The sequence below is a fragment of the Naegleria fowleri genome, assembly GCF_008403515.1.
Source record: "Naegleria fowleri strain ATCC 30894 chromosome Unknown tig34, whole genome shotgun sequence".
Lineage (NCBI taxonomy): Eukaryota > Heterolobosea > Eutetramitea > Acrasida > Naegleriidae > Naegleria > Naegleria fowleri.
Window position 1 is genome coordinate 497,374 of NW_025407966.1, and position 25,957 is coordinate 523,330.

The window sequence follows — 25,957 nt, forward strand, 5'->3', positions numbered from 1 at the left end:
ATCTTGTCAGTGAGAAACAAGTGTTTCGTTGGCATATATTCAGCACTCCAAATTCTTTTTCAAGAGTGCTCAAGTATGGCCTTGCTTGAAAAGCTTGTCTCTTCCCACGTAAGGGTCAAAAAGTTAAGAAATGAAAATGATCTCATGCCAGTGGAATATCCGAAAAGAAGCCAATCATGAATTTCTTTATTGATATTGGTGTCAAAGAGCGAGCATTCAATTCGAATGGAGAAACACCTCGCAAATGGCTAATGGTTTCGTATCGAGGTTGATAATAAACGCCACAAAGGTTAAATGTTGATTCAACATTGACGGAATTTTGGACTAGTGTATTAAAATTCCAAAAGCTTTGATTTTTTCAAATTCTTCAAGTTTTGAGTTTTGCTCTGTTGAAAGAAAGGACAAAAATGAAACAAATACGAAAAAACACATGATTTGGATCAAATCCGCACATCGATGTTGAATTAATTTCCCTTGTTTTTGCTTGATTTCATGGGTTTTTCTTGTTTTCCTCGAATTTTCACTTTTTAATGCACAGAGTCAACTATAACATCTTTGTGGGAAGCATGTCAATTTAAAGAAAAAAATGCTTCAAGAACAAAAGAAACGAATCATTGCTCTCGGATTCGAAGGGAGTGCCAACAAGCTGGCCATCGGAGTGGTTACATTGGACGGAGAGATTTTGAGTAATTTACGACATACTTATATTACACCTCCAGGAACTGGATTTTTACCAAGAGAAACTGCCATTCATCACAAGGAATTTATTCATGAAATGATAAAGAATGCGTTGAAAGAGGCAAATATTACACAGGATGATGTCGATTGTTTATGCTACACAAAAGGACCCGGTATGGGAGCGTGTTTACATGTGGTCGCCGTAGTGGCTCGGACCTTGGCACAACTCTGGAAAAAGCCTCTCATTCCCGTGAATCACTGCATTGGACATATTGAAATGGGAAGAGTCGTTTGTAAAGCTGATAATCCAATTGTGCTGTATGTGAGTGGTGGTAATACTCAAGTGATTGCTTACAGTATGGGAAGGTATAGAATATTTGGAGAAACGATTGATATTGCAGTCGGAAATTGTTTAGATCGATTTGCTCGTCTCATTAATTTATCCAATGATCCAAGTCCAGGATACAATATTGAGAAAATGGCACGTAAGAAGAATGAAGACGGATCAGATTTGAAATATATTGAGCTGCCGTACGTTGTGAAAGGAATGGATGTTAGTTTTTCTGGCATCTTGTCATGGCTTGAAAAATTTGGTTTGGACATGATGAAGAGAGGAGAATGTACAGCTGAAGATTTGTGTTTTTCACTTCAGGAAACAATATTCGCCATGTTGGTGGAAATTACGGAGCGAGCAATGGCTCACTGCAACTCCAATGACGTACTCATTGTGGGAGGTGTTGGATGCAATGAAAGACTGCAACAAATGATGCAACAAATGGTGAGCGAAAGAGGAGGAAAATTACATGCCATGGATGACAGATATTGCATTGATAATGGTTGCATGATTGCATATGCAGGAATTTTGCATTTCGATGCCATTGCAAAAACACATGAAGGAGCTCACGAAGCATTATTGGGCGATACCAAACGATTGTACGAACTGTATCCACTGAGCGAATGCACAGTCACACAACGATATCGAACGGATGAGGTCGATGTCATTTGGAGGAAATAATCAGATTTTTTGACATGTTGTATGAGAGTTCCGAATCGCGCCACACAAATACAAATTTGCTCCTTCAAATTAAAAAAAAATACAACAACATCCTCTAACACCGTCATCATCACCATCATGGTTTACATCAAAGTGAAACATTCGGAACAGGACATGTTTATGTTCGAGGCACACTATGAGACAGATCTCGATACAGTCATTCGGGGAGTGGCAACCATCAACAACTTGAGGGTGCGCCTGAAGAATTTGGTGTCGGAATTGAAACGATTGAAAGAAAAGGGACCTCTCTTACCAGAGAAATCTCTGGATGACATGCCTAAAATTGAGGAGTTGTCAATCGACGACGATGAAGAGGATCAAGCAAAACAAAATTCGGAACCTAGTTATGGAAAGCCTATTTCCGATCCAAATCTCGTCTCCACCATCGATAAGGTGATTGAGGACTCCAATCAAGTGCTAAGTGCCGAGAAGGCAAACAAAAAAATATCAGTCTCTGAAAGCGAGTTGTCGGATTGTATAATGAATATTAAGGGAGCCATAACGATGGCTTATCCAATGGGCTTGCCAAACAGCGATCCAATTTTGAATATTTTAGATGAAAAGTTTGTGACTGTAAGTTGAATTTTGAAGTTTGTCACGTCATGAACTAACAGACAAAATATATATTTTGCATTTATGTGAATTGTTATGATTCATTGTGATTCACCTGATCATCAATCACAGAAAGAAATGTATGATCCTGCAACCTGCACCTTATGGTTCTGTGGCAAGGAGCTCCCCAGAAATACCAAATTAATGGATAACAAATCGATTGGAAGAAATGACAAGACCCAAATCATTGCAAAATTGGCCAAGAAAGGTTCTGGAGCTCCACCCAGAGAACAACCCGTGTCAGAAGAGGATCAAAAACGTCTCATGGCCTACTATTATAAAAAACAAGAAGAACACAAAAAGCTCGTCGAGGATGACGACCTTTCCTATGTCAATAGTGGTTGGGCCAACCCCAAATCTCTTCACTCTCAACTCCATGGTTTAAACTCGGTGTCTTGGAAATAAATAGTTCTTTCATTTGCTCGAACAAAAAAAAGTAGACTCTCAAATTGCAATGTTTGAAAATGATGAATCTTTTTTTCACGGAGAACCCATCGACTTCCATCACTTCCTCTTCGGAAATGAAGGAATCAATGAAAACTGAACCACAACTCCCGATGAGAGGTTTACTTCATCGAGTAGCCAGCAGTAATGATGAGGATGATGAGGACGGAATGTTGGTGTACAGTACACCGAAAACTCATCAGAAACATCAAAGACTGATCGGCTCGGTCGATCAAAGTGGCCCGAGAACAAGTAAGCAAATGTGCAGTATCCATGATGGAATCCTCAAGGACAATGGTGATGATGATGACCAATCATCGGTGTATTCCTTTGATTCCATCTTACCATCACCACCTTCCGTTCATCATGATCAAGACGATGAAAAAAATGTTTTTCACGGCGATGAGGCTTTGTCGGTGATGAACTCATCAAACCCCAAGATGAATAATATCCATCATTTATCGTTCACGTTGGACTCAAACAGCTCAAAACGTAACTTTAACAATCTTCTATTATCAAAAGAAAAAGTAGTGAGTGAATCCGATGAGGAGGAGTCTGAGGAATCTGATGATGAACTGAGTTTATTTTCCATGAAGAAATCAAAAAAGAAGGTGGAAACAAACAAGAAGAGAAAAGTCTCTCAGTCCAATGGTTCTGATATCAAAGTAAATCTAGATTTAATGCATTTAACAAAATTGGAGACGGAAAACATCAAATCACATGAAAGGAAATTAGTCATTCCATCTCTAATATTAACACAGCAACAAGTGAACACAAAAGACAATTCTGAAAAAAGCTCTCAAGCAACACAAGAAAATGACACCGAAAAAAAACCACTACTGGAACAATCCGAGCCATCAAACAGTGCAGGTACAGAATTAATCCTCGACAATTTTACACCTTGTGATAATGTTAATAATACTATGCAAGAAAATTTGGTGGATGAAGAATACATTGTATCGCTAACTCCTGAATTGGAGGAAAAGGAACCAGTTACAGTTGAACCCGTCCAAGGAGAGATGGTTAACCAGGACATGAATGACAACAACACTGTAACTTTCACACAAGCTCACCATGTTGACAATATTAGGAGTGACAATGGTATTAATTTCCCACCTGATGCGCCTTTGGAGGATATTTTATATTTAGATTTTATTGAATCGAATTCACCAAATCATCACCACTCTGAAAAACAGAACATTTCTGAAGATGAGGAAACAAATATTGAAGTAATTGTGCCAAAGAAAATGATTGATATTTGTACACAAACAGACAAAATATTCATTCCTTCCTATACATCACGAAACGATTTGGGAGACAAAAATAATATCTGTTCCATATGCTTAAATGTCTGGAGCTCAACTGGACTTCATCAAGTTTGTTGCTTAGGATGTGGGCATTTGTTTGGCAAAAATTGTATTGAGAAATGGTTGAAAAAGAATTCTACCTGCCCTAAGTGTAAGAAAACTGCAGACAGATCTCATATTCGTCTTCTCTATATTGACAATTTATCTGCAGTTGATAGTCAAAGGTTGGACCAACTCGAAAAACAATTGGAACATGAAGTTAATCTTCGAAAGACCCTTGAGAATATGAAGAACGGTTTAGAACTCAGAGTGAAGATGCTTATGGAACAATTAGGTCAGCCAGGGGCTGCTGTTTTGGCATTGTCACCGAACACAGATTCGAATGTGGAACAAAAAGAAACAGATCAAAAAAAATCGCTCATTCAACGATCTCTAGAGCTTGCAGAACGAAAAAAGAGAGACTTTATACTAAATGACCATGAAGGAAGTAGAGTTATTCAAAGCTCAAAATCCAAAAAGAAGGGTCAATTTCCAAGAAAACGTTCAAGTTCATGTCCAAAACAAATATTTCAACTTAGCTTGTTAGAAAAAAGTTCTCTCATTGAGATCTCAAATCCATCTCTTGGCTCTAAGGCTGTATCACTACTCATGAGTTTTGAGAGCAAAGACAAAACATGCGGCTTTTATTCATTTACCAATGTGGATCAACTCATTCAAAAACCGTCATTATTATTGCAAAGCAAAAAAATAGTTCATAACTCTCCTCTCACCTGCATCAGAGCGCATTACCTACTCAACATTGATGGTACGAATAATTTTGATGGCTATTCTGTGAATATCAGCTCGTCCAACACGCACTTAATTCTAACTTCTTCTTTGGATAGGACCATCCGAATTACTGATTCGAGACAATCAGGAGTGTCTAACTCTGTATGCTTTTGTCCCTACCTTACATCAACAGAACTTGAATATGACTCGATCACATGTTGTGAATGGAATAGGTCCAATGTAAATTACTGTTTTGCAAGTCTTTCTAACGGCTCAATTTTATGCTATGATATAAGAAAACCTTCTGAGCCTTTTCTGACCACTGGTGACAAGTCTCACGCACAATTACATTCCATGTTTCACGTTCCAAATGTTGGATTGATTGTTTCAAACTCATCATCCATAAGATGCTACGATGAAAATTATTCTGGTTACACAAAATCATATAATCTTTTTTCTGGAAACATTACTTCTCTTCAATTCAACCATGTCACAAATACTTGCATGTTTGTCGGAAAAGAAAATTCAAAGCAAAGCACTGTCCAATTTTTCAAACTGAACGACAAGATACAAGCTATTTGTACCGATACTTTGGATATTAACTACCACAAAGAAGAACTGCTGCTTGGTAGATCAGTCTTTACTTCTAGTGCTCACAACAACAATACTCTAGCCGTTCCAAAAACTAATGATCATTGTGTGGAAATTTATCGATCTTATGGGGACAAGGAATTTCAACTATTCACAGAGATTGTTGAAAGTGATAATTCTCCTTATGAAAATGTTGCCCTGTTCAACAATAACCTATTTTTACTGAGTACTCATCGTCTCGCCATGTATCAAATCTGAATTGTAACATTTTGTAAACAAACGAATTTGTTGGTAAGCAAACATTGAAACCTTCAAATATTATTGAGAGCGACATTTGGCAATGGTTAAATGAACAAATGAAATGGCTGTTCCATGATCTTCGACAACAAACAAGTGTTTCAAATAATCCTCAAGCGATACTTTTGTAATGCCTGGTGTGTTTTCAAAAAAGGCATTTAATTTGGCGTTCAATTCATCTTCCGTACAAACATTTGTTGTTTGAAGAGAATAATGATCAGTGTGTTCATGAATAAGCACTAATCCATCAGGAACCACAGTATCCTTTGGAATAAGAATTAACCCAACTTTTTTCTTGTAATGAGCCACAATATGACCCAGTGTATGACCACCTCTGGTCGGAGTGAAAGACCAACCGGTTGAACGAAAATTTCTCCAGTTTCAGGGTGAACCATTCCATCATCTTCAAGAACAAAATCAAAAGATTTTAAACCAGCAGCCATTTGTCTAATGATATTCTCGGAGTTTAATCTTTTTAAAAGTGTCTATACAGAAGAGGTTGCTCGGAAACACTCGATATCTTGTGAGTTTGGAGGCCAAAAACTCAAGGGGTTCTTCTTCAGGTTACTTGATCGCAAGTTTATTCAAACAGAGGTTTGAACGACAATATATTGTTCTAGGCTCATGAATATGCAATATTAAGGCTTAATAAGAATTATAAATTTAAAATTCTTAATTCTTAATTCTTAACTTATTGTATTATTGTATATAATATTATAAACGATATGCAAGTTCCTTTCCACATATGAAACTGATGTCTCAAATGGTTTTGTCAGTTCATTTGCAAGTTGTTGCATCTCAATATTCTCAGCTTGCGGAATCCACAAAGAAAATTGGTTGAATTGATTAGAGAGGATCTCTTGGTCAGAAACTTTTTGAAATATGCGAGCGCTTAATGATTGGAAAAGAGACTTCTTTTGATTTATTGAAACGCTCAAAATTCACTCTCTTTTACAATTCTATCAAGAATTTAACCCTTCTTGATAAAGACTCTAAAAAGCAAACATTTCGTGGTGGAGTTTCGTTGCTGATAGCTCGCTTCTCAGGATCTTTTCACTCTCTCAATATTTCATCAGGAAGCATTGAGTCACCTTTTGAGGTCGTCATAAGAGTCGACCACATTGCTGTTCAGTTCTTTCTTTTTTTTTACCGAGGTGTTGGGAACCTGCAGTGCTGTAACCTTTTTATTATTTTTGAACTGTTGGTTTGTGTTGAGTAAACTTAACTGGGGTGGATCAACCGAACCGATGAACGGCTACCATATTAACAATTAATTCAGAATTGAGAGGAAAAACAGTTGTTTGGGAAAAATAAATTCTATCCAAACAATGGATTGCTCGGATTGGGCTTTGAGAAAAGATGAACTTCAAACAGCATTTTGATTGTGAACCATCAATGTTAATGCAGTTTGAATCTCAACCCACTTCTTTTGAATTACTTGACATTCCTTACAAATTGGTTCTCTCTTTCGTTGCCAAAGTCATGTATGATTAAGGAAGAAGTATGTTTTGCTACTATTAAGTGTTGTGACTGCCTTATAGTGTTCTAAATCAACGTCTATGCCACATTGATCACAATAGACGGATTTAAATTGAAGAATAGGACTATTTGTTAGATTTCTCCAAACCAGTCATCGATTAAGTGTAGACTGGATTTATCTCTGGTTTTCATTACCAAAGAGGAGGTTTGTAATTTGTGGATACATTTACGATAGTCGAAAATTATTGCGGTTCCATCCCAAAATATTAATTGCTTGTTAGAGAGGAGACGTTTGATATTAAGGTAATTTGTTGCTTTTGGCTCCTTTTTTAGAGAGGTAATCAGCAATTACATTGCATGGATGAATGTGTCCTTTAACTTTGATGAGGGAAACTCTGGGATTTTTCTGTTTGATAGTTTTGTGATATTCGGTTTTAAGGCATTGAAACATGGATCTCGAATCGACGATAGAACCGGTTTTGGAGTCTATATAATTGATGAAACCGGGAACATTCACAAATTCTCATTTAGAATTCATGACTCATATTCCAACAATGTTGCTGAACTCTGTGCAATCATTTACTCTCTCAAAATAGTTCCAAACAATTCCACCATCAACATCCATGCAGACAGTGAAATCTCAATCAAACTTCTCAAAATCCTTGCAAGGATTACCAACTAAATAAATAAAAATGGACTCTGAAGCCAACCGATTAGATTCTTTTTTTTAATCAGAGCTATCAATGGCCTCATAGTTCGAGCACACATCCGAATTGCACGCCTGAATTATTGGCAGCTGCTGGATTTTATTATGCTCCGACTGAAGGATATTTAGATTTGTGTAAATGTCATTATTGTGGGCTACGGTTGAGAGATTGGTAGGTTTAAAAAAGATGATGATCCGAGTGTGCGTGTTGCTGATCAAGAATTTTTATGGAAACACATATGGATCAACTACTTGTTTCTCAATGAATAATTTATGATCTAATTGTGTGATGACGGATCGGAATTAAATTTCGCTATTTCAAAATTGATTTTTAAAAACAAATCCCATGAATTTTTGATGAACTTCATCATTTAAATGGTTATTTGACAATATAATTAATAATAATCGTTTTTCTGAATTTTACATACATCACGGTAGGGAGACAACGGACATTCCATGGGAAGAGCATAAAAAGCACAAACCAACATGTTCATTTGTGATTAAACATTTTGAGACAGCGGATGAAGAAGATGATTTAGGTTTTAATTTATTTGGAGATGAACCACCAACGTCATCCACATCATCAACAACGCAAAATGCAGCTAAAGCATCCTCGCCAAATAGTAATAACAATACGACAGACGAATTAGTGACACAAGAAATGCATCTTCGCGGTCAATTTGTTTCCGATGTTCTGTTTTCGCTCATCAATCCACAAAACGATTGGAATTTTGATTTTGAATTGGTCTCTCCTTCGACCGATTCCAGTAACATTGCCATTAAATTGGAGCATCATGCATAATGCCACCCTGTGACTTTAAGGAAATAACACAACTTTTCTTCAACGAGCATTATTTCTTTTTCCAATTTCATTTGCCTATTTCATAATGTATATCCGGGATGAAATCAAGTGGTGCATCTTGCAAACGCATTCGACAGTGTTTGTGCTCAAGTGCAAATTGTTTGATGAATTTGAGATTAAAAAAATACCCCAACAACATTGCAGATGGACGCTAAAACTCTCGATAGAAAGATTCGTGAACAAGTTGAATTTTACTTTAGTGATAGCAACTTGCCAAAGGATAAATTCTTGAGAAGCCTTGTGGCCAATAATCCTGAAGGATGTAAGTAAGAGTCCATCATGTGATGTTCTTTTCGGGTTGATGATGAAAAATGACCGTTATGCGTGATGATGATGAAAATTAATGATATTTCTGGTTCATATTATTGTTATTATTGATAACTCCTTGCGTCATCATCATATAATTGGACACATATTCACCAACACTAAACAAATTGATTGATCAAAAGATGTTGAATTAAAGACTATTGCTTCTTTCAATCGAATGAAACAACTCACCGCCAATATGGACGTGATTGTTTCGGCAATCAAGAAGAGCGCCATGCTTGAAGTTGATTCAGAGGGTAAGCTTGTGCGTAGAATTACTGCTCTCCCTGAGAATGATACCACCACTGCTCGTAGTTTGTATGCCAAAGGATTCCCTCTCGATGAGAAGATCTCCAACTTGGATAGCATCAAGACTTTCTTTGATGCCTACGGAAAGGTCATGTGTGTTAGAATGAGAAGAGAAAAGAATGGAACCTTTAAGGGATCCGTATTTGTGGAATTTGACTCGGAATCCACTGTTAATTCATTAGCCGGAAGAACTGATCTCAAGTTCAGACCGGAGGATGAGCCTCTTCTTGTTGAGTCTAAACAAGGCTACTTTGAAAGAAAGAAGAAGGAGCGTGAGGAGTCAAAGACCAAGGCTGCTCAAGATAAAAAGCAAGAAGAAATCAACAACATGAAGACTGAATTGAAACAAAACTCTTTTTTATATATTGAAGGCATTTCAGCTGATGAGAAGTTTGGATTTGCTGAATTTTCAAAGAAATTGCCAGTCAATAAGAAGAATGGATTGAAGTTTATTGATTATCCATTAAAGGGTGACAAGACAAAGGCAGTTCTTCGATTGGAAAATAAGGAAATTTTCGATAACGTTAAGAAACAATTCGATGAGGGAAAGATTGAACTTCCTGGAACCATCTCTGTGAAAGAGTTGCCACAAGAAGAATTGGAAAAGTACATTGATGAAACTGTTCAAGCTAAGTTTTCCGAGCAAGGAAATACTCACAAGAGAAAGGGAGCTCGAGGCAAGCAAACCAACAGAAAGAAGAAGACCAAGACTGACTAAGTTTTCTAAATGTTATGATATTTAATTTTGTTTTTATCTCTAGAGATTTATTTATTGAAGATATATAATGTTATAAACTACTACAACTATTACTGCTCTAACAACGATCATATGGATTTTCATAATTTACAATTCATGATTCAATACAAAAGTCTATGATGAGCCATTTGATGAATGACTTCAAAATTATTGCATGTACGAATAATTTTTATGGCTTTGAAATCTCTTGAACTGTGATTTTGTACAGTTTTCCGGAATGTTTGACGATGGTTGGCTTGGATATTTGCAGTTTTCTTTTCTTTTTACCTTGCTGAATGAAAACATTGGACAGACAGTCGGCACAGTCCTGAGAGAGGTCGAAAGAATTGCTGTCGTGATCTTGTTGTTTTGATTGAGATTTAGGTGCCTTAGCTACTTTGAATCCTTGTGAAATGCCTCCAAACACGCCACTATCACTCGTATCAAACACCAACACCTTATAATCATTGTGTTTGTTCTTCCATCCACTTGCATTGTTGGAGGTTGATACTTGACACTTGAACACATACTTGTCTTGGTATTCCTCAATCTGTACAATAGACAAGAGATCCTTATCATTTGGATCCTTTGCAAGGTAGCTCAATTTCAAAGCGTAAGTACTTAAATTGGAGTTTTTGATCATCATGACGTTGAGCTTTTCTCCATCAATTTTCTTTGTTTGCTTGTCTGATACAATGAGTAGCCTCAAATTCTCTAGCTTGACCTTGCTCTTCAAAGTCTCAGAACTCCATTGTAATGAAACATTCACAGTGAATATGGATGATCGACTGTCATCTTTCTTTGTAACACCATTTTTGACAAATATTGCTGGTTTCACATACATATCTGAACATGGCATGTCCAAATCCACTCGCAAATGAGGAGCAGTGATGTCATTGAATTCATTTGGGACAACGGTAAGCGCCTCGGAGATGGTTCCATGATTTGAGGAAGAGAAACGTTCAGCAATTTTACCACTCATGGTTCTGAGAGGTTTTTCATCCTTTTCAAGTTTAGCCTTCTCGTTGTTACTTGTTTTCTTCTTCCTGAGCTTTTTCTCTTTTTTGCTTGGCTTTGTCAACATGGATGAAGAGGTCGATGCCTGCATCTCTTGAGACTCTTCTTCATCGGTAGAGTCACACACAATAGTTCTCTTCCGTTTGATGGACTGACGTGTTTTTCTTGTTTGGTTTTTCTCTTCCATTTCCTCTTCCTCAATATAGTCTGGGTCTTCTTCCTCATCGGTGGAGCTATCATCGGTAGTTTCTTGTGATTGTTTGGTTGACTCAGTAACAGCGTGAAGATGATCACCGCTGTCAGTTGTCTCTTCAGGAACTGCAGGTTCTTCTTCCATCGTAATATTAAGGTGAGAACTCACTTGCGAATTTGAATTTGAATTTTTGCTTCCTTTCGCTGCAACCATGTCAGAAATTTCTCCTTCCTCAATAATCAGTTCAGTGAACGGACGAGCTACAAAGATGTTTTTTCTGATCACCAAGTTGCTGTAGGGAGTGCTGGACTCAGAGTGAGTGTTATTATTGTGGCCATTGTTCAACAAGTCTTTCCATGTATTTGAATCACTCTGTATTAAGGTCTCTGAAGTATTCAACCATTCACCATCTTCTTCCTCAGCCATGTTCCAATATTTTGAAGAAGAGGAGACATCATCTTCTGGTGGCACCACGTGTTGTGAATGGGTTTGTTGATTGGAGACGAGTGCTTCAACAGGAGCAACGTAAGGAAGATTCCTCTGCCAATGAGTGGATGCACTTAGAAAAGCCACATTCGTCGAGTCATTAGCCAAGGAATGTTGAGTATGATCCATCGATGCGTACGTGTCATTGAAATTGTTATATTGGTGAGTGGTCATGATGTGGTGGTTGTTGTAATTGTTGTTGTTATTGGAAACGATCATGAGGTCATCGTCATTGAATAGAGAATCTTCATCATGATGTAGTTCTTGCATCTCCTCCTCATGGTGAGGGGTTGTTCTTGTTGTACTCGCTGATGGAAAGGCAGACATCCAATGATGTTGCTGATCAAGTAAAAAGTCTGAAGTTTCTAACCGATCATTGACCTCAGGATCATCATCAAATAAGCTTGGAGAGGAGGGTGTATAAAGTAGTGCTTGATAAGAAGAAGGCATTTGACGATAGATTCTCTAATGAATAGGACGACAAGGTTGAACTGAATAATTGTAAATGTCTTTGGAATAATGGTTGGCGCTTTTCTTTTTGAATCATGTGGGAGCCAATCTCATAATAATAATATTTACACCTTCTCGTAAAAGTTGCGCCATTGTGAATACAATTTCTCTCCTCCACTGACACAACATTGTCGATGTGATGAGGTGGTGCTATGGCATGGTTCCTGAGGGTTGTGGGTGGGTGGACACTTGAAGGCACTACAATTTTTATGAACCTCCAAAATTGGAAATGGAGGGAGCACATGTCGGACAAAAAGAGAAGTGCAAAGGGTTCATGCTGCCTTATTTGATGATATGTTACAGTTGGTACATAATTGCATCATGATCACTCCGATCAGTTATTGGAGGGAGTATTTGAGAATGTTGCTGAGTGTGTTTCTGGAAGAGGACCATTTCGATATCGATTTGCGAATTGTTATTTTTTTTGAACTCAACTTGTGGGTAAAGCCCTGAGAGACAGGACATTTGAATTCCTCTCTGGCTTTGAAGGTTTCGAAAAAGATCGTTGAAAATGGTTGTGACATGTTTTAAAGAATAATACAATTCATGTCATATTATGAAATATTCTCACAAAAGATTTATAGTTTGCTCGAAAATGGCGTATTTTTTTCCTATTCACACAAATCAATGAACAATTTACATACGTTGTTCAAGCAGGTGTATTACAATCCACTCGTTGTTCCTTCTGCAATTGTAGTTGAGGATTTTCAACACTTCTTGTGACAAGAGGTCTAAAAATCTTTAACTTTTCACAAAATGTTTGAGAAGAAGTTGCATCACACGATGTGGAAACCTCAACGACCAAATAGTAAATCGTTCCTGCCACAACTTGCTGTTGAGCACTCAATACTCTTGTCACTCGACAGACGCCATTCGAAGAGGCTTTTGGAATGAATGTTGTTAATTCTTCAATGAGTGTTTGATTAGAGATGGGTTGTCTTCCTCCAGGAATGACATTGGTTGCAATGGGAAGAGCAAGAATGTTTGAGAAGGTTATGAGGAGGGCCAAAATAAAAATCAATGTTGTTGCAGCTGCTGGTGCGGAAAGGTTGTTGATCATCATTTTTTTTTGGAAATAAATTTCATGACTAATTTTCAAATTTGAGCAATAACCTTATTTGGAGCATGGAAATATCATTCAAACTTGAAAATTAGAATCAAACTAGATATGTATTGATACAATAGTATGTATACAACCCATCATCTAAGGTTCGACAAAATTTTGTTAGTTTACTTGATGAAACAAACTTTCGATTTTTCCAAAAAGGAGAAACATGCATTAACAAATCATCTTCCTTGCCATGGCTTCCACTTCTTCAAATCTCTTCAAAAATAAATAAACTTGGACGAATGCAATAAAACCTGAATTTCAGCGTTTTGTGCGTTTTTTTGCGTTTTGTTTGTTTTTTTGCCGTTCATCGAATTTGATCGGAATTTATGAATTCTTATGTTCCCAGTAGAATATTCACAGTGGAACTACCAACAGATGAGCCTCCAATAATTGGACTGCTAACAAATGAACTATCGATGGATAATCTATTTGTTAAGTTGTTACTAATCGAGGTAGGATTACTTGTTTGTGTAGAAAAACAATTAAGCAAGGAGTTATTAGATTGAGGAAAATTATCCAACAAAGAAATCAAATTGGAACATTCTTCAAATTTTCTCTTTTTGCATTCTCTTTCAATAATATTGATGGAGTGTGAAATATGGTTGACATGATCAGAATCTGTTGCTTTTTCCCACAAAAATAAGCACAGTCTTGTGTGGCTCAATAATACGCACACGTCGACGCACCTCATCTCTTTTCTGCCTCTCAACGTCTCTTACGTGATTGGAAAGAAATTCAAAGCTCCACTTTGGACACTGTTTGGGCCCAACCTTTAGAAAATGATTTAATGACCTGGCATGCCACTCTTTTGGCACATCCAGATTCGGACTATGCCGGAATCATCTTACACTTGGTCATGGCCTTTCCTGAAGATTATCCACAAAGATCATGCAAGGTTCAATTATTGAATTCGTTGCATCATTCACATGTCCATGGAGATGGTCATATTTGTTTGGACATGTTGCAAACACATCATTCTCACGAACGTTATTTCGGTTGGTCATCGAGTTATTCGGTCATGTCCATCTTGTTGCAATTGCAAGCGTTTTTGTTTGAGGAAGAAAAAGATCAGATTTATTATATTCAGGAAGATGTGAATAAGAGTAAAAAGTTTAAATATTTGCCACATCATGATCCTGAGAATGGAAAGATATGGCCATGTGCTCCTTATTGGGATGTGAATGCAATTTTGAATGGAAAAAGTGCTTTGAAATCTACAAAGATCGGTTTGACAAGTGGCAGCACTCCAAAGATTCACAACTTGAAAGGCATGACGAGTTCCACTACTTGTCTCTTCATGGATCTCCCTCAAGAAATGCTCATCCACATCTTTGACTATCTCACCACCATTGAACTGAAAACTCTCGAAAAAGTTTGCACAACCTTTCGCCAACTTGTGAACTCTCGAGAATTCTCCACTGCTCGCGAATTGGTTTGTTTCTACTCGAAACTTACCTTCCGAGAAGATACTCTTGGTATTGGTCTCTTTATTTATGAAAACAAAAAAGGAAGATATGAACTTAGTACTTCTCTCGATTTGATTGGTTATAAGGCCTTTCATCGAGATGGTGTGAGAAAGGGTGTGTGGAATGCAAATTTTAATTTTTGGCTTCCTCTCTATATTAATAAGCAACATGCAAATGTGAATTATTTTAGAGACAGTATTGCATGTATTCGAAGAGAATGTCCTGGATTTTTGGATGAACGTGCCATTCCTGAGAAGTGCAAGGATGATTTTCCTTATTTGGCAATGGATCTATTAAGTAGGTTAATGAATACCATGATTGTCGAAATTATGAAAGGATATTCCCATGCCTCTATTAAGGCACTTCAAGGATACTGTCACTTTCATCGATGGATGATTTACTTGGCTCAGACCTATGGTCCAGAACTTGGCATTTTAAAAAGTGTTCATCGATTCCTTAATTATGCAAAAGCATGCCACAAGAATGAATGTCCTGATTTGGGAGTCTTTTTACGTCTTTCTGTGTTGGGCCCCGATGGAATAACTTGGGATTCTATCAAAGAGGTCGTCGTCCATGAAGTTACTGTTCGAAATGCCTTTTGGATTCAACTAAAAGATCCAAATATGGCAAATCTTAATGATGGCAATGACATTGCTCGTGTGAAAATATCATGGGAGAGCTCGCAAGTATCATGCAGATTGATCATGTTCCATGTCTTTTTTTTGAGACAATTCGTGGAAAAGCATCGAGATCGTTCTTTGGAAATGATCGGTCGAATGTACGATGTGAATTATGGATGCCCAGAAGGGAACTTTGAACATGTGTTGCAGAAGGGAATCTTTAAGATTTTGAGAATTTCTCGCTTGAGTGAATATTTTCAATATATTGGAATGATGAGTGAATATTTGGACTCTACGGCAAAGATTGCTGACTATTTGAGAAAATGCGCGAAAAGGTCGATCGAAGTGGGATATACTCAACCACAACAACAACAACAAAAACAGCGTCGTGTCAGTAGTGGCAGTAGTGGTGATTACAACGATCGAAGAAGATATCGCTAGAGAGATCAAGAATAATACTTTTCATTGTAAATAGAACCATTGAATGAATAAAAAAAAGGCAAAAAAAACAACAAATTGAAACATTTTTAGAAAATTTAACATTTATGTGACCCCCACGATCACACCTTGTCATCATGATTCGGGCTCACGGCAATGTTGGATGAAAACACTCGAATGTCTCCATTTTCTATTAAAAACGAAGAAGAAGAGGGAGGAGGAGCAAACGTCAAACTGGTTGATAACTTTTGTCTCTTCAATTGCTCCTCATCCTCATATTGACGTTGTCTCTTTTTCACACAATACCACCTTAATAAGATCATACCCATACAGCTCAGAAATGCCACCACAAACACAAGGACCACTAGAAACAAATAAATAATCACTTCATCCGTTAATGGAACACAAGGCAATTCTTTGGGTTGAATCTGAAGTCGAGTTCCTTTTTCACATGACATAAAAGCGCGCCATTCGAAACCCAATTGTTGACTCATGGCTCTTGCGAAAGCAACACTATTCTCAATTTTAAAGGTGGATTCTTCAGTGAGAATGTCATGTGTACACTTGTCACCCGATCGACATAAATACGTGATTGGGATATTTGGAGGAAATTGTTGATTCGAACTCGAATACATCCAAGACACAAGGACTGAATTTTGAAGAGGAGAATGAGAGACAATTCCACTCAATGGAAAGTTAGCATCAAGTATAATGTTAAAATTTAGAACTTGTGTTGAGGAGAGAATGAGAAGATAATTTTGTGGAGAAGTGGAAGAATTTCCATGAGTTGGAACACGTGATGAGGAAAGAGGCGCTCGAAATGTTAAATCAATTGATGAAAAATCACTATTTCCAAAAGCCATCAAGAGAAGTTGAGTAGTTTGTGAGGTCGAAGAAATGTTGACATTTTCTGTGAAAAAGATCATGCTGTCCTTTTTGGAAGGATTAATTTTACACGAGATGCAAAATTTCACGTCTTGTAAAAGATAAGATCCGATAAAATCGTCTTCTGAAGAAGCTATTCGAGCTTGGTGTGAACGATCAGCGCCGCTCACAAACGGTATCCACGTGGTGGTGACAGTTTGGAATTGGTCGAACACGTACCAAGAATAGATGCAATAAATAACTAAAAATAGTAATAAATGAAATAATTTCATCTGATTTTTCTGTTGTGAATCAACCAATGATGATGATGAAGGAGAAGATTCTTGTGTTTTAAACGTTTTCTGCAAATTTCGTTTCTTTTCTGTTGACTTGTTGTTCAATTTGTAAATTCTATTACGAAATAAAAATTGAAGGAAGAAAATTTTCGATAGTAATAATAATGGTTCATTATTCCGAATATATTCATCTTGTTGTTTACGGCATTCATCCGGAGTGATCTTGTTGGCAATTTCAGTATTACGTCGACAGATGCCACCTGTCAAAGAATCTTTTGAGGATGACAGAGCCATGTCCATCCCGCCACTCGAAACTCTTGTTGCGTTTCGGTCATGATTCGTGTATTGATGGTGTTGTTGGTTGTATAAATCATGATCATACGTATGGGTCGTTGGACCTTTTGCCGTCAATGAATACGGCGACGAACAAGTAGTATTGAAATCATTCCATATTAACATTTCGGAAGAAGAAGTCAATAATACAGAACTCGTTGTGTCATTCAATAAAGATGCACATGATGTTTTGTAACCTTCCATATTGAAGCAATTTCTTGTGGTTGTTGTTGTTGTTGTGGTGATGGTGGTTGTTTCCGTCATCCTGTTGGTGGTGTCTCGATGCAACGAATCTCTTCGTGTGGTTGTTGTTGTTGTCATTTGTTGGTTGTGGTCTCATGAATGAGAGACTCTCGATAAGAGAAGACTTTTTTTGATCGTGTTTTTAAATGTGCTCAAGGTGTTGATGTTTGATCGAGATGGATCTTGCCATGGATGAAAGGTTGTCGACTGAATTTGGAAAGAGCCTAACTTTCACGTTGCTGAGACAAGAGATAATTCAACGTTATTGATGAGACGAATGTGTTTTATGAGGATCATCTTGTCGAATAAATGAACAATAATTTAGTAATTTCTGATATTCATAGTATTGGTGGCCTTGCTGGCTGTTCCTGAGCTGTATGGATATCCTTGATTGTAGTCATTGTTGAGAACTTCAATAAATTTCTTCAAAATGGCAGTTGAGCCGTCAATTCTCAAAGTGAAATCTCTGTTGACATTTCTCCAGGTTCTTTCATTACCCTTCTTTGGTGGGAAAACATAAGGTGGATTTGGATAGTCAGTACCTCTCCAATTACCAGTACTCATCATCAAAATATTGTCATCAATAATCCAATACTTTTCATGAGAGAATTCCAAGCATTCCTTTGCAGACAATGTCACAGTAATTCCATTGTCCAAGAGTTTGCGGTAGCATCTGTATGCGTCAAGAGCCTCTGATTTAGAGAAGACATAATGAGATGCAAAGAGTGTCAATGCAACACCTTGTTGATTCAATTGAATGACATAATCACAGAGATCGGGATGAGAAATTTCATAAATACTGACTTTCAAAGATCTCTTTGTTTGACGCAATGCAGACATTAAGAAATCATAGGCATAGTCTGGACTGGCACTAATTGAAATGTTATAGGTATCTCTGTATTCTTGAATGGTACCAGATGAAGCATCACAATTAGCAAAGTGTAAATTTTCTGGAATGGTGACAGTTGCAGTGCTTGTTCTGACAAGTTGAATGTCACTTTGAGAGTATTGGCTGTAGTCCACTTGAAGAGGAACAGCTTGTTTGAAATCATATTCAAAAACTGATTGAGCGAACTTTTGAACAATTCCAGAGGAGGTTTGACACTCGTTCACCAAAATACCAGCCTCTCTGTTCTTTCTGAAGGAGGTTTGTGAAAAGTTGATACTTGAAATTGCTGCCTTGCAACCATCAATAGCAATATATTTGGCATGCAAGAATGTTGTGGTTGTGTAATATCTCACATCAGCACCAGCAATCTTCAAATAGGTCAACAAGTCCATCTTTCCGTCACACAATTTATCATCATACTTGTTGGTAATGATACGAACACGAACTCGATTGCTCACAATTTGATTGATTAATGCTTGGAAAATTGGAAACTTTTCAGTATTCAACAAATCAGAAGCAGAGCAACCCATACAGCCATCCTTTGGATAGGAACATCCACTCCAACTATCAAATCCCGGAATGGCAATATCAATGCTGGAGGTTGCACTCAAAACAAGATTGGTTTCCTCCTTGGTGGAGTGATCAGGAGAGAAGAGAGGAGTCAGTCCAATGGATGCACGTGGAATATTGAGTGGATGGAAGGGACTGGTGTAGGTGGTATTTTGCAAATCCGCACACACCCACAAGGATGATGAGAAAGTGAGAACCACAACAACGGAAAGGAGAAGCAACAACAAGCCTTTCATGATGAGAATCGGATAAAAGATAACGCTGCAGGATGGTAATAAGGATGAGAATTTAAACCTTCTCGGATGATGGAGTGGTCTCTTGGTCTCTTTCAAAAATTCAGTTTCAGCAATGATGATGATGAATCGACACCGCCGCGTGTATGTGGAATGATTTTTTTGAAAGATGATTCTCCTATTGTAATATGAGAATGAAATTTTTATCGGAGTTGGATTCAAGGAGCAGGTCGGACCATGAGACAACAGATGCGCGATTATTAATTCCATGTGAAGTGAATTTACAGTTTTTATCCTTAAAAGAAAACTTGGGCTTGGATTGTTCCGTCTTATTCTGCTGATCAATCAGAAAAACATGAGATGCAACATCCACATCTCATATTCATGATTGAGGTACAATTAAAGTGTTGGTGTCTCTCTCGGTACAATTCATCAATTCGAAATTTGTTGCTTTTTAGTAATATCCAAAATTACCTCGATTAGTGTTTTCCTTATTTATTTGAAAAGCACACTACCTGTGAGAGATTTTCCATAACAAGCCTGAACAGCCTCTCTTCACTAAACAACTTCAAAAGAAGCAGCCCTTTCAGTATTTACATGTACCATTCCATCATTTGTTACATGTACCATTCCATCATTTGCACCATCATCTCTCTTTTTGCCCCATTCGTGCTTGATGGTTGTTGTTGTTTTGGAAAAAACAAAATGTCTCTTTCAGGTTCACGCATTTCAACTTCGTCCTCGCGAACAACAGAGTTTACGGAATTTCATCATCACCAAAAGGATGATGAAGAGGAGAACGATATTATGGGTCGTTCATCATCACCTTCATCATCATTGCGACGACCAGTACTACTTAGGCCTGAGCTCGGAGAAAGAGTAGCACGTGATAATGGTGGTGGTGGAGGTGGTGGTTGGGAACATTGGCCACAACCTTCCACCTTGGACCATTCAAACTCCAATTTGCTTCCTCCCGATGGTAATTCTTCTCGACAAGAACGTGCAACACACATTCCTTCATTAGCCTTACCTCGTTCATATTGCTGCGCGGATAAACTGCAACAACAATCACTTCACCGATTCAACAGTATTACAAACATCATTCACCTTGATGATTCCGCGACCAGTAACGACACTTGGCAATGCGCCAAAAGTTCATCTTCGTCGCAATCATGCCGAGATCAAATAGCCTCTACCAAGAGGCTGCTGGAAGAAAAACGATCATTCTCGCCAGTAAAATCAAGGCTTTCACCGAAAAGAAAGACTTTGTCAAACGCTCGTGGTTCTCCTCCGTACTCCTTATGGAGAAGAAGGACAAGCTTGAAAAAACAAGAATGCATCGAACATTTATATACCATTTGCACAGAATCGTCGAGCATTCAGGATGAGAATGAGCTCATGGATTCGTCTAATATTGAAACAAGCTCTCTAAGCTCCTTAAACTCTAACCCTCGTTTGCAAATCCCCTCCTCTAGTGATCACTTGCCTGCCATTTCCACTCTAGATACATCTCCTTCATCGTCGTACACAAAAGTATTTCTTCCTCAATGTCAACGACGACCGTCTCTGCCCAACTCAGAGAACAAACACGCCACTCCTGAAACCCAAAATACCAATTCGTTTGAAGAAATTATGGATGACCTAAAGGATTTTTTAAAGTTTTTGCACATTTCATTTATTGGGGGCGATTTTTCTGAATATGCAAGTGCGTTAACAAGAGAAACACACTATTTGTTCATGAAGTCTTTTAAATATTTGAATATTATTTTGGGGTTGTCTGTAATTTTAATGATATACTATTTCAAGAAAGAATCTTGTTCCATGGCATTAATTTGCTTTACAACTTTATTCGAGCCAATGATCCATCTGTGCTGTACTTGGCTAACCATTTCTAAAGTGAAAACTTTAAGCCAGAAAAAACGTCTAACTATTTCACGATGTTTGGCCTCTACCTTGATTGCATTCATTGTTCACACTTACTATCAAGTGACTTTGCTTTATATGGTCACACTTACTAAGATCATTGTATTTTGCTTCTTTTTTAATGAATCTCTAGGAACAACAATATTTAACTGTTGCATCATGACCTTCTTTACCACAGTTGCTTTGATTTGCACAAGCACTCCATGGTTCACAATATTCGAAATTACCACGATGCTCATTTTTGTATCAACCATGAATATTTTTATTTCCAATATTCAGGCTTTAGAAAGAGACAGTAGCTTGAGGGAAAAACTTGAACATTTGCAAGAAAAGATCTTAAGCCAGGAAAAAACAAAATTTATTGGAAATTTGTCGCATGAAGCAAGGTATGTTTTGTGATTTTCTATATCTCTCCATCTTGACACATTTAATTTACCAAAGAAATCCACTCCATGGAATTTTAGGAGCAGCAACGATATTGAAAAACGAATATGAAAAATGTGAAAGCCCTTGCAAACACAAGAGAGGTGGCCGTAGAAAGAACAGTTTGCTGCTCCAAAAAGATCCAAAAGCCTCAGATCATGAAGATGGACTCAGTGACACGGATTCAACATCAAGTGATGGCACATCCCAATCTCATATTGAGCTAGTGAATGATATTTATAACAATGCAAATATATTGCTTCAGGTTTTCAGTACTTCACTTCAGTTATCAAGTTTAGAGATTGGAAATTTCAATCTTCATTATGAAGCATTTTCTGTGCAACAATTGGTTGAGTCGGTTACTTCTGTGTTTTATAACATAGCCAACGACAAGAAGGTTGTCCTTCATTCATACGTGAACCGTAATAATATGCCTTTACAAGTCATTGGAGATCATGTGAGGTAGGTTTGATGATTAGTTCATTTTTCTTGAAAATTGTGTTAACGATGGGTAGAATTTCGCAAGTACTAATGAATTTAGTTTCAAATTCCATTAAGTATTCACTTCCATCCGGTGGTTATGTGGTATTAAGTTGCTCCTTATGTGAAGATAAAGAATTGATAGAAGAGTTCAAAATTGACAAGCAATGCATCATAAATGCTGTGCTTCAAGACAATCCTGATTTTTCAGAAGACGAGAAATTTGTGTTCTTAAAATTTGAATGCAAAGATAACGGAAAGGGAATTAAGCCAGAGAGCATCAAAGACTTATTTCAGCCCTATAAAACCATTCAGGATGCACATGTTCAGAGTGATGAGAGTGGCATCAGTCCTAGTGTAGAATCTTCAGGCTCTCTTTTCGATCAATATTATCTCAAATCGATGCACAAAAGTTCCAGCAACTCAGGATTAGGCATGTTGTTGACAAATAGAAATGGAATTGGATTGAGCATTTCAAAAAGATTGGTAGATAGAATGCACGGAACTATAGCTGTCAGTAGCAAGATAGCACATGGGTCGTCTGGCACGATCATCACCATCCTTGTGCCTGTTAGACTTGGAAAAGATGGCCCTATTGGGGTTGGTGGAAACAGCAATGAATCTATTTTACAAGATGAAGACATGTATGCTTTGAAAACCAAATTGTCTAATTTTACAATCTATTTGGTGGATTCTGATCATATATTCTTGGACATTTTTGAAAAGTACTTATTATTTGCAAATCAAGAATGTCACATTGTCAAAATACCTAACATTTCTACAGAACTTCATTTTCCTCCCAACGAACACAAAAAAGCCCTCATCATCTATAAGGAAGATGCACACAAACAAGTCAAGAACCTATTTACCTCGTTCAACAGCTCACATAGAATTTTAATGCCAATATCTACTCGTGGAAGAACCAGAAAATATCCAAATCTTCTCTATATTACCAAACCTCTTAAAATTGAGGAAATGTATCACACTATAGCTCAACAACTCATAAGTTTTTGTGAGAGAGAAGTTCAGAAGCAATGTCAACAGAATAATACCATCATTATACCAGAGGTCTCAATTACAATAGATGGAAGTGTTTCAGAAATTCCCAAACAAGACAACCCAATACCTTCTTCTAACTCCAATGAAAGCAGTTGCTCTCAAAAAGAAGCACCAGTATTAGTCGTTGATGACAATCAAGTGAATAGAAAAGTAATGACTAAAATGATGCATATGTTGGGATACAAGAATGTAGAGAGCGCATCCGATGGAAAAGAATGTTTTGAGATGTTTCGAACTAAACAGTATTCAGTCATTTTAATGGACCTACTCATGCCAAACATGTGTGGAAAACAATGTGTTTCCTTGATAAGAGAGTATGAAAAGACAAACGATTGCATGCATGTTCCTGTCATAGCCGTGACTGCAAATATTTGGGAAAATGTCACATCATTATCTGAGATTGGATTTGACTCGGTCTTGTACAAGCCAATATTATTGACAAAACTTAGGGAAGTTGTCGAGAAGAGCGTTTCGAAAGTAGAAGTCGATCAAGTTTAAGATGTTATTACAAATGGTTGTCATGTTGTTCAGTATTGGAAGGGATGGACTGATATTCCGATATGATTTGTTGGAACGTTTTTCTAGGTTCTGTACATAATTTGACTCGATTTCTAGAGCAAACATTCTCGACATGCTCATCAAAGTCACATCTCCGTACATCAGCATGACAAGATGGACATTGAATCTCATAGTTACTGAAATCCATTCTTCTTTTGAGCGAGTGATCATACATTAAATCTTGTGAGTAATGAAATCTTTGACAATGTTCTTCATAGTCATTTCGATTCAAAACCATTCCACACGCCAAGCATGTGATTTTCGAACAAGCAATTAGTTGTTTGAACTCATTTCGTTTTGACACGACTTGATCCATTTGTTGTGAATTTGAATAGTCAATATCGAATGGAATGAATGGATCGGTATCGATGGCGTCATGACTCATCATGTGAACCTTAATGAAATGTCTACATTGGTGGGTAATGCTATCCAATGCTTGCTGCGAAGGTTTTTTACGAAATTGGAACCCCAAATGAAGTATTTGACTGGAAGGTCGATTCTGTTCATAGTGCTTGTATAAATCATTCAGCATGTCCATTAAAGGATCAGAGTTTTCAGCATCCAAATTCTTGATTAAAATATGAGTCAATGCACTCGTTTCAGAATGATTCACAAGAAATTGAGACAAATGTTTCAAGAGTGTGGGACTCAATGTGCAGTACGAAGGTTGTGAAATTTGCAACTCCAATCGTTTCAACTTTTTCAAACATGTTTCCAATAAACCAAAAAGTATTTCTTCATCCACTTCATTGCATACAGCGCACGCCAGTGACTCCAAGTGAATCATCTTTTCAAGAAATGCATCAAATCCATTGCCAAGAAAGGAGCTTCCACTCAATCTCAATTCTTTGAGACCTTGAAGGGCCATCAAAATCATCGTTTTCTTTACAACAAAAACTTTCTCTTCTCCATCTCGATAATATGACATGCAAATGTCAAAAATCATGTCCAATGACAAATCGAGACATTTCAATCGGGGCATTAAACAAATGCATTCCATTAATTTTTCTACAATTTTCGTCATTTCCTTCTTGGAGACAGAATATTCATTCTTACAAATTGCAATTTTTGCTGATTCAATGTAATTTGAATGATGAGAGAGAAAATTTTCAAGCTGGATCAGTGACATGTTATTGGCACAAAAAGAAACATGTCGACAAGAGTCAGAAAAATTCGTAAGATTGGAATTCACATGAAAATATTCTGGAGTTTCGAACGAATTATTCACATAAAAAATATCATTGCAGTAGAGAAATCTTAATCCAGGCAATTCCAAATGATACGTTCGAGTCACGTCCTCCAAAACAAGAATTTTCAACTTGGAACATTGTTGGAGTTGTGATGCAAAATGGTAATTTCCTTGTATGTTCTTAATCACCAAAGTGTTCAAAGAATGTGACACACTTTTCAACAAGTCAATGACAACATTACAATCACATAATCTCACCATAGAACTCGAAACCGTTCCATCCAAATTCGAATGCATGTTAAAAAGAGGCCATGTATAACAATTTTGAAAATATTCTCCATATTCGTTCAGTAATTGTAAAAATGTTTCAGATTCTTGTTCGAATCGAGATGTAAATTCCATTTTTCCACCACCGTTCAAAGATTGATGAATAAAACGAGAATGATTGTGTAATAAAAGTGTTTGTTTCAAATCTCCATGAATAAATAAATGGTAAACTTTCATCGAATTGCTTTGAATGAATTTAGTTAAATAGGAAATGAATGGAAAAATGTCTTTTTCAATATTAAGGTCATCAATCTTGATGTGATTTGTTCCATTTTCATTATTTTTGGATTCAAAAGCATGCTGTCGATCATAAAGCGAATTTTGAAAAATATATTTTTCCACATTTGGATAAATATGAATGGTGTGAATTCGAGTAATAATGACGTTTCTCCATGAGGAACACACTTTCGGAATTTGTTGCATCATGTATCGAAAATCGAGATAGGTAAAGATCTGAAAACAAATTTCGGGAGGAACCAATTCTTCGAAAGTGTTTTGAGTCGACATTTTTTTTTTGGAATTTAGTGAATATTTGGGATGTGAATATTACGAGGGTAATATTGGATTGGATCGAAAGACA

The 25,957-nt window shown here is 37.1% G+C and overlaps 12 protein-coding genes across 12 annotated transcripts; 7 read left to right on the top strand and 5 right to left on the bottom strand.

The window, feature by feature from the left end:
• Positions 1 to 586: 586 nt before the first annotated feature.
• Positions 587 to 1,693, top strand: FDP41_003570 (uncharacterized protein; the record flags this gene model as incomplete). Its single annotated transcript, XM_044706889.1, has 1 exon — positions 587 to 1,693. The coding sequence occupies one exon, from the start codon at positions 587 to 589 to the stop codon at positions 1,691 to 1,693; it is 1,107 nt and encodes a 368-aa protein (XP_044562291.1).
• Positions 1,694 to 1,810: 117 nt separating this feature from the next.
• FDP41_003571 (uncharacterized protein) lies at positions 1,811 to 2,749 on the top strand (the record flags this gene model as incomplete). Its single annotated transcript, XM_044706890.1, has 2 exons — positions 1,811 to 2,305; positions 2,417 to 2,749. The coding sequence occupies 2 exons, from the start codon at positions 1,811 to 1,813 to the stop codon at positions 2,747 to 2,749; spliced, it is 828 nt and encodes a 275-aa protein (XP_044562292.1).
• Positions 2,750 to 2,865: 116 nt separating this feature from the next.
• Positions 2,866 to 5,712, top strand: FDP41_003572 (uncharacterized protein; the record flags this gene model as incomplete). Its single annotated transcript, XM_044706891.1, has 1 exon — positions 2,866 to 5,712. One exon carries the CDS (start codon positions 2,866 to 2,868, stop codon positions 5,710 to 5,712), a length of 2,847 nt encoding a protein of 948 aa, XP_044562293.1.
• A 2,141-nt stretch (positions 5,713 to 7,853) lies between these two features.
• On the top strand, positions 7,854 to 8,738 carry FDP41_003573 (uncharacterized protein; the record flags this gene model as incomplete). The annotated part of the gene is made up of 3 exons (XM_044706892.1): positions 7,854 to 7,862; positions 7,966 to 8,108; positions 8,375 to 8,738. The coding sequence occupies 3 exons, from the start codon at positions 7,854 to 7,856 to the stop codon at positions 8,736 to 8,738; spliced, it is 516 nt and encodes a 171-aa protein (XP_044562294.1).
• Positions 8,739 to 8,942: 204 nt separating this feature from the next.
• On the top strand, positions 8,943 to 10,131 carry FDP41_003574 (uncharacterized protein; the record flags this gene model as incomplete). Its single annotated transcript, XM_044706893.1, has 2 exons — positions 8,943 to 9,060; positions 9,248 to 10,131. 2 exons carry the CDS (start codon positions 8,943 to 8,945, stop codon positions 10,129 to 10,131), a joined length of 1,002 nt encoding a protein of 333 aa, XP_044562295.1.
• Positions 10,132 to 10,339: 208 nt separating this feature from the next.
• Positions 10,340 to 12,295, bottom strand: FDP41_003575 (uncharacterized protein; the record flags this gene model as incomplete). The annotated part of the gene is made up of 1 exon (XM_044706894.1): positions 10,340 to 12,295. One exon carries the CDS (start codon positions 12,293 to 12,295, stop codon positions 10,340 to 10,342), a length of 1,956 nt encoding a protein of 651 aa, XP_044562296.1.
• A 709-nt stretch (positions 12,296 to 13,004) lies between these two features.
• Positions 13,005 to 13,418, bottom strand: FDP41_003576 (uncharacterized protein; the record flags this gene model as incomplete). The annotated part of the gene is made up of 1 exon (XM_044706895.1): positions 13,005 to 13,418. The coding sequence occupies one exon, from the start codon at positions 13,416 to 13,418 to the stop codon at positions 13,005 to 13,007; it is 414 nt and encodes a 137-aa protein (XP_044562297.1).
• An 835-nt stretch (positions 13,419 to 14,253) lies between these two features.
• Positions 14,254 to 15,993, top strand: FDP41_003577 (uncharacterized protein; the record flags this gene model as incomplete). The annotated part of the gene is made up of 1 exon (XM_044706896.1): positions 14,254 to 15,993. The coding sequence occupies one exon, from the start codon at positions 14,254 to 14,256 to the stop codon at positions 15,991 to 15,993; it is 1,740 nt and encodes a 579-aa protein (XP_044562298.1).
• A 119-nt stretch (positions 15,994 to 16,112) lies between these two features.
• On the bottom strand, positions 16,113 to 17,804 carry FDP41_003578 (uncharacterized protein; the record flags this gene model as incomplete). The annotated part of the gene is made up of 1 exon (XM_044706897.1): positions 16,113 to 17,804. The coding sequence occupies one exon, from the start codon at positions 17,802 to 17,804 to the stop codon at positions 16,113 to 16,115; it is 1,692 nt and encodes a 563-aa protein (XP_044562299.1).
• A 243-nt stretch (positions 17,805 to 18,047) lies between these two features.
• FDP41_003579 (uncharacterized protein) lies at positions 18,048 to 19,421 on the bottom strand (the record flags this gene model as incomplete). Its single annotated transcript, XM_044706898.1, has 1 exon — positions 18,048 to 19,421. The coding sequence occupies one exon, from the start codon at positions 19,419 to 19,421 to the stop codon at positions 18,048 to 18,050; it is 1,374 nt and encodes a 457-aa protein (XP_044562300.1).
• A 702-nt stretch (positions 19,422 to 20,123) lies between these two features.
• FDP41_003580 (uncharacterized protein) lies at positions 20,124 to 23,801 on the top strand (the record flags this gene model as incomplete). The annotated part of the gene is made up of 3 exons (XM_044706900.1): positions 20,124 to 21,727; positions 21,783 to 22,226; positions 22,280 to 23,801. 3 exons carry the CDS (start codon positions 20,124 to 20,126, stop codon positions 23,799 to 23,801), a joined length of 3,570 nt encoding a protein of 1,189 aa, XP_044562301.1.
• Positions 23,802 to 23,808: 7 nt separating this feature from the next.
• Positions 23,809 to 25,884, bottom strand: FDP41_003581 (uncharacterized protein; the record flags this gene model as incomplete). Its single annotated transcript, XM_044706901.1, has 1 exon — positions 23,809 to 25,884. The coding sequence occupies one exon, from the start codon at positions 25,882 to 25,884 to the stop codon at positions 23,809 to 23,811; it is 2,076 nt and encodes a 691-aa protein (XP_044562302.1).
• Positions 25,885 to 25,957: the final 73 nt, after the last annotated feature.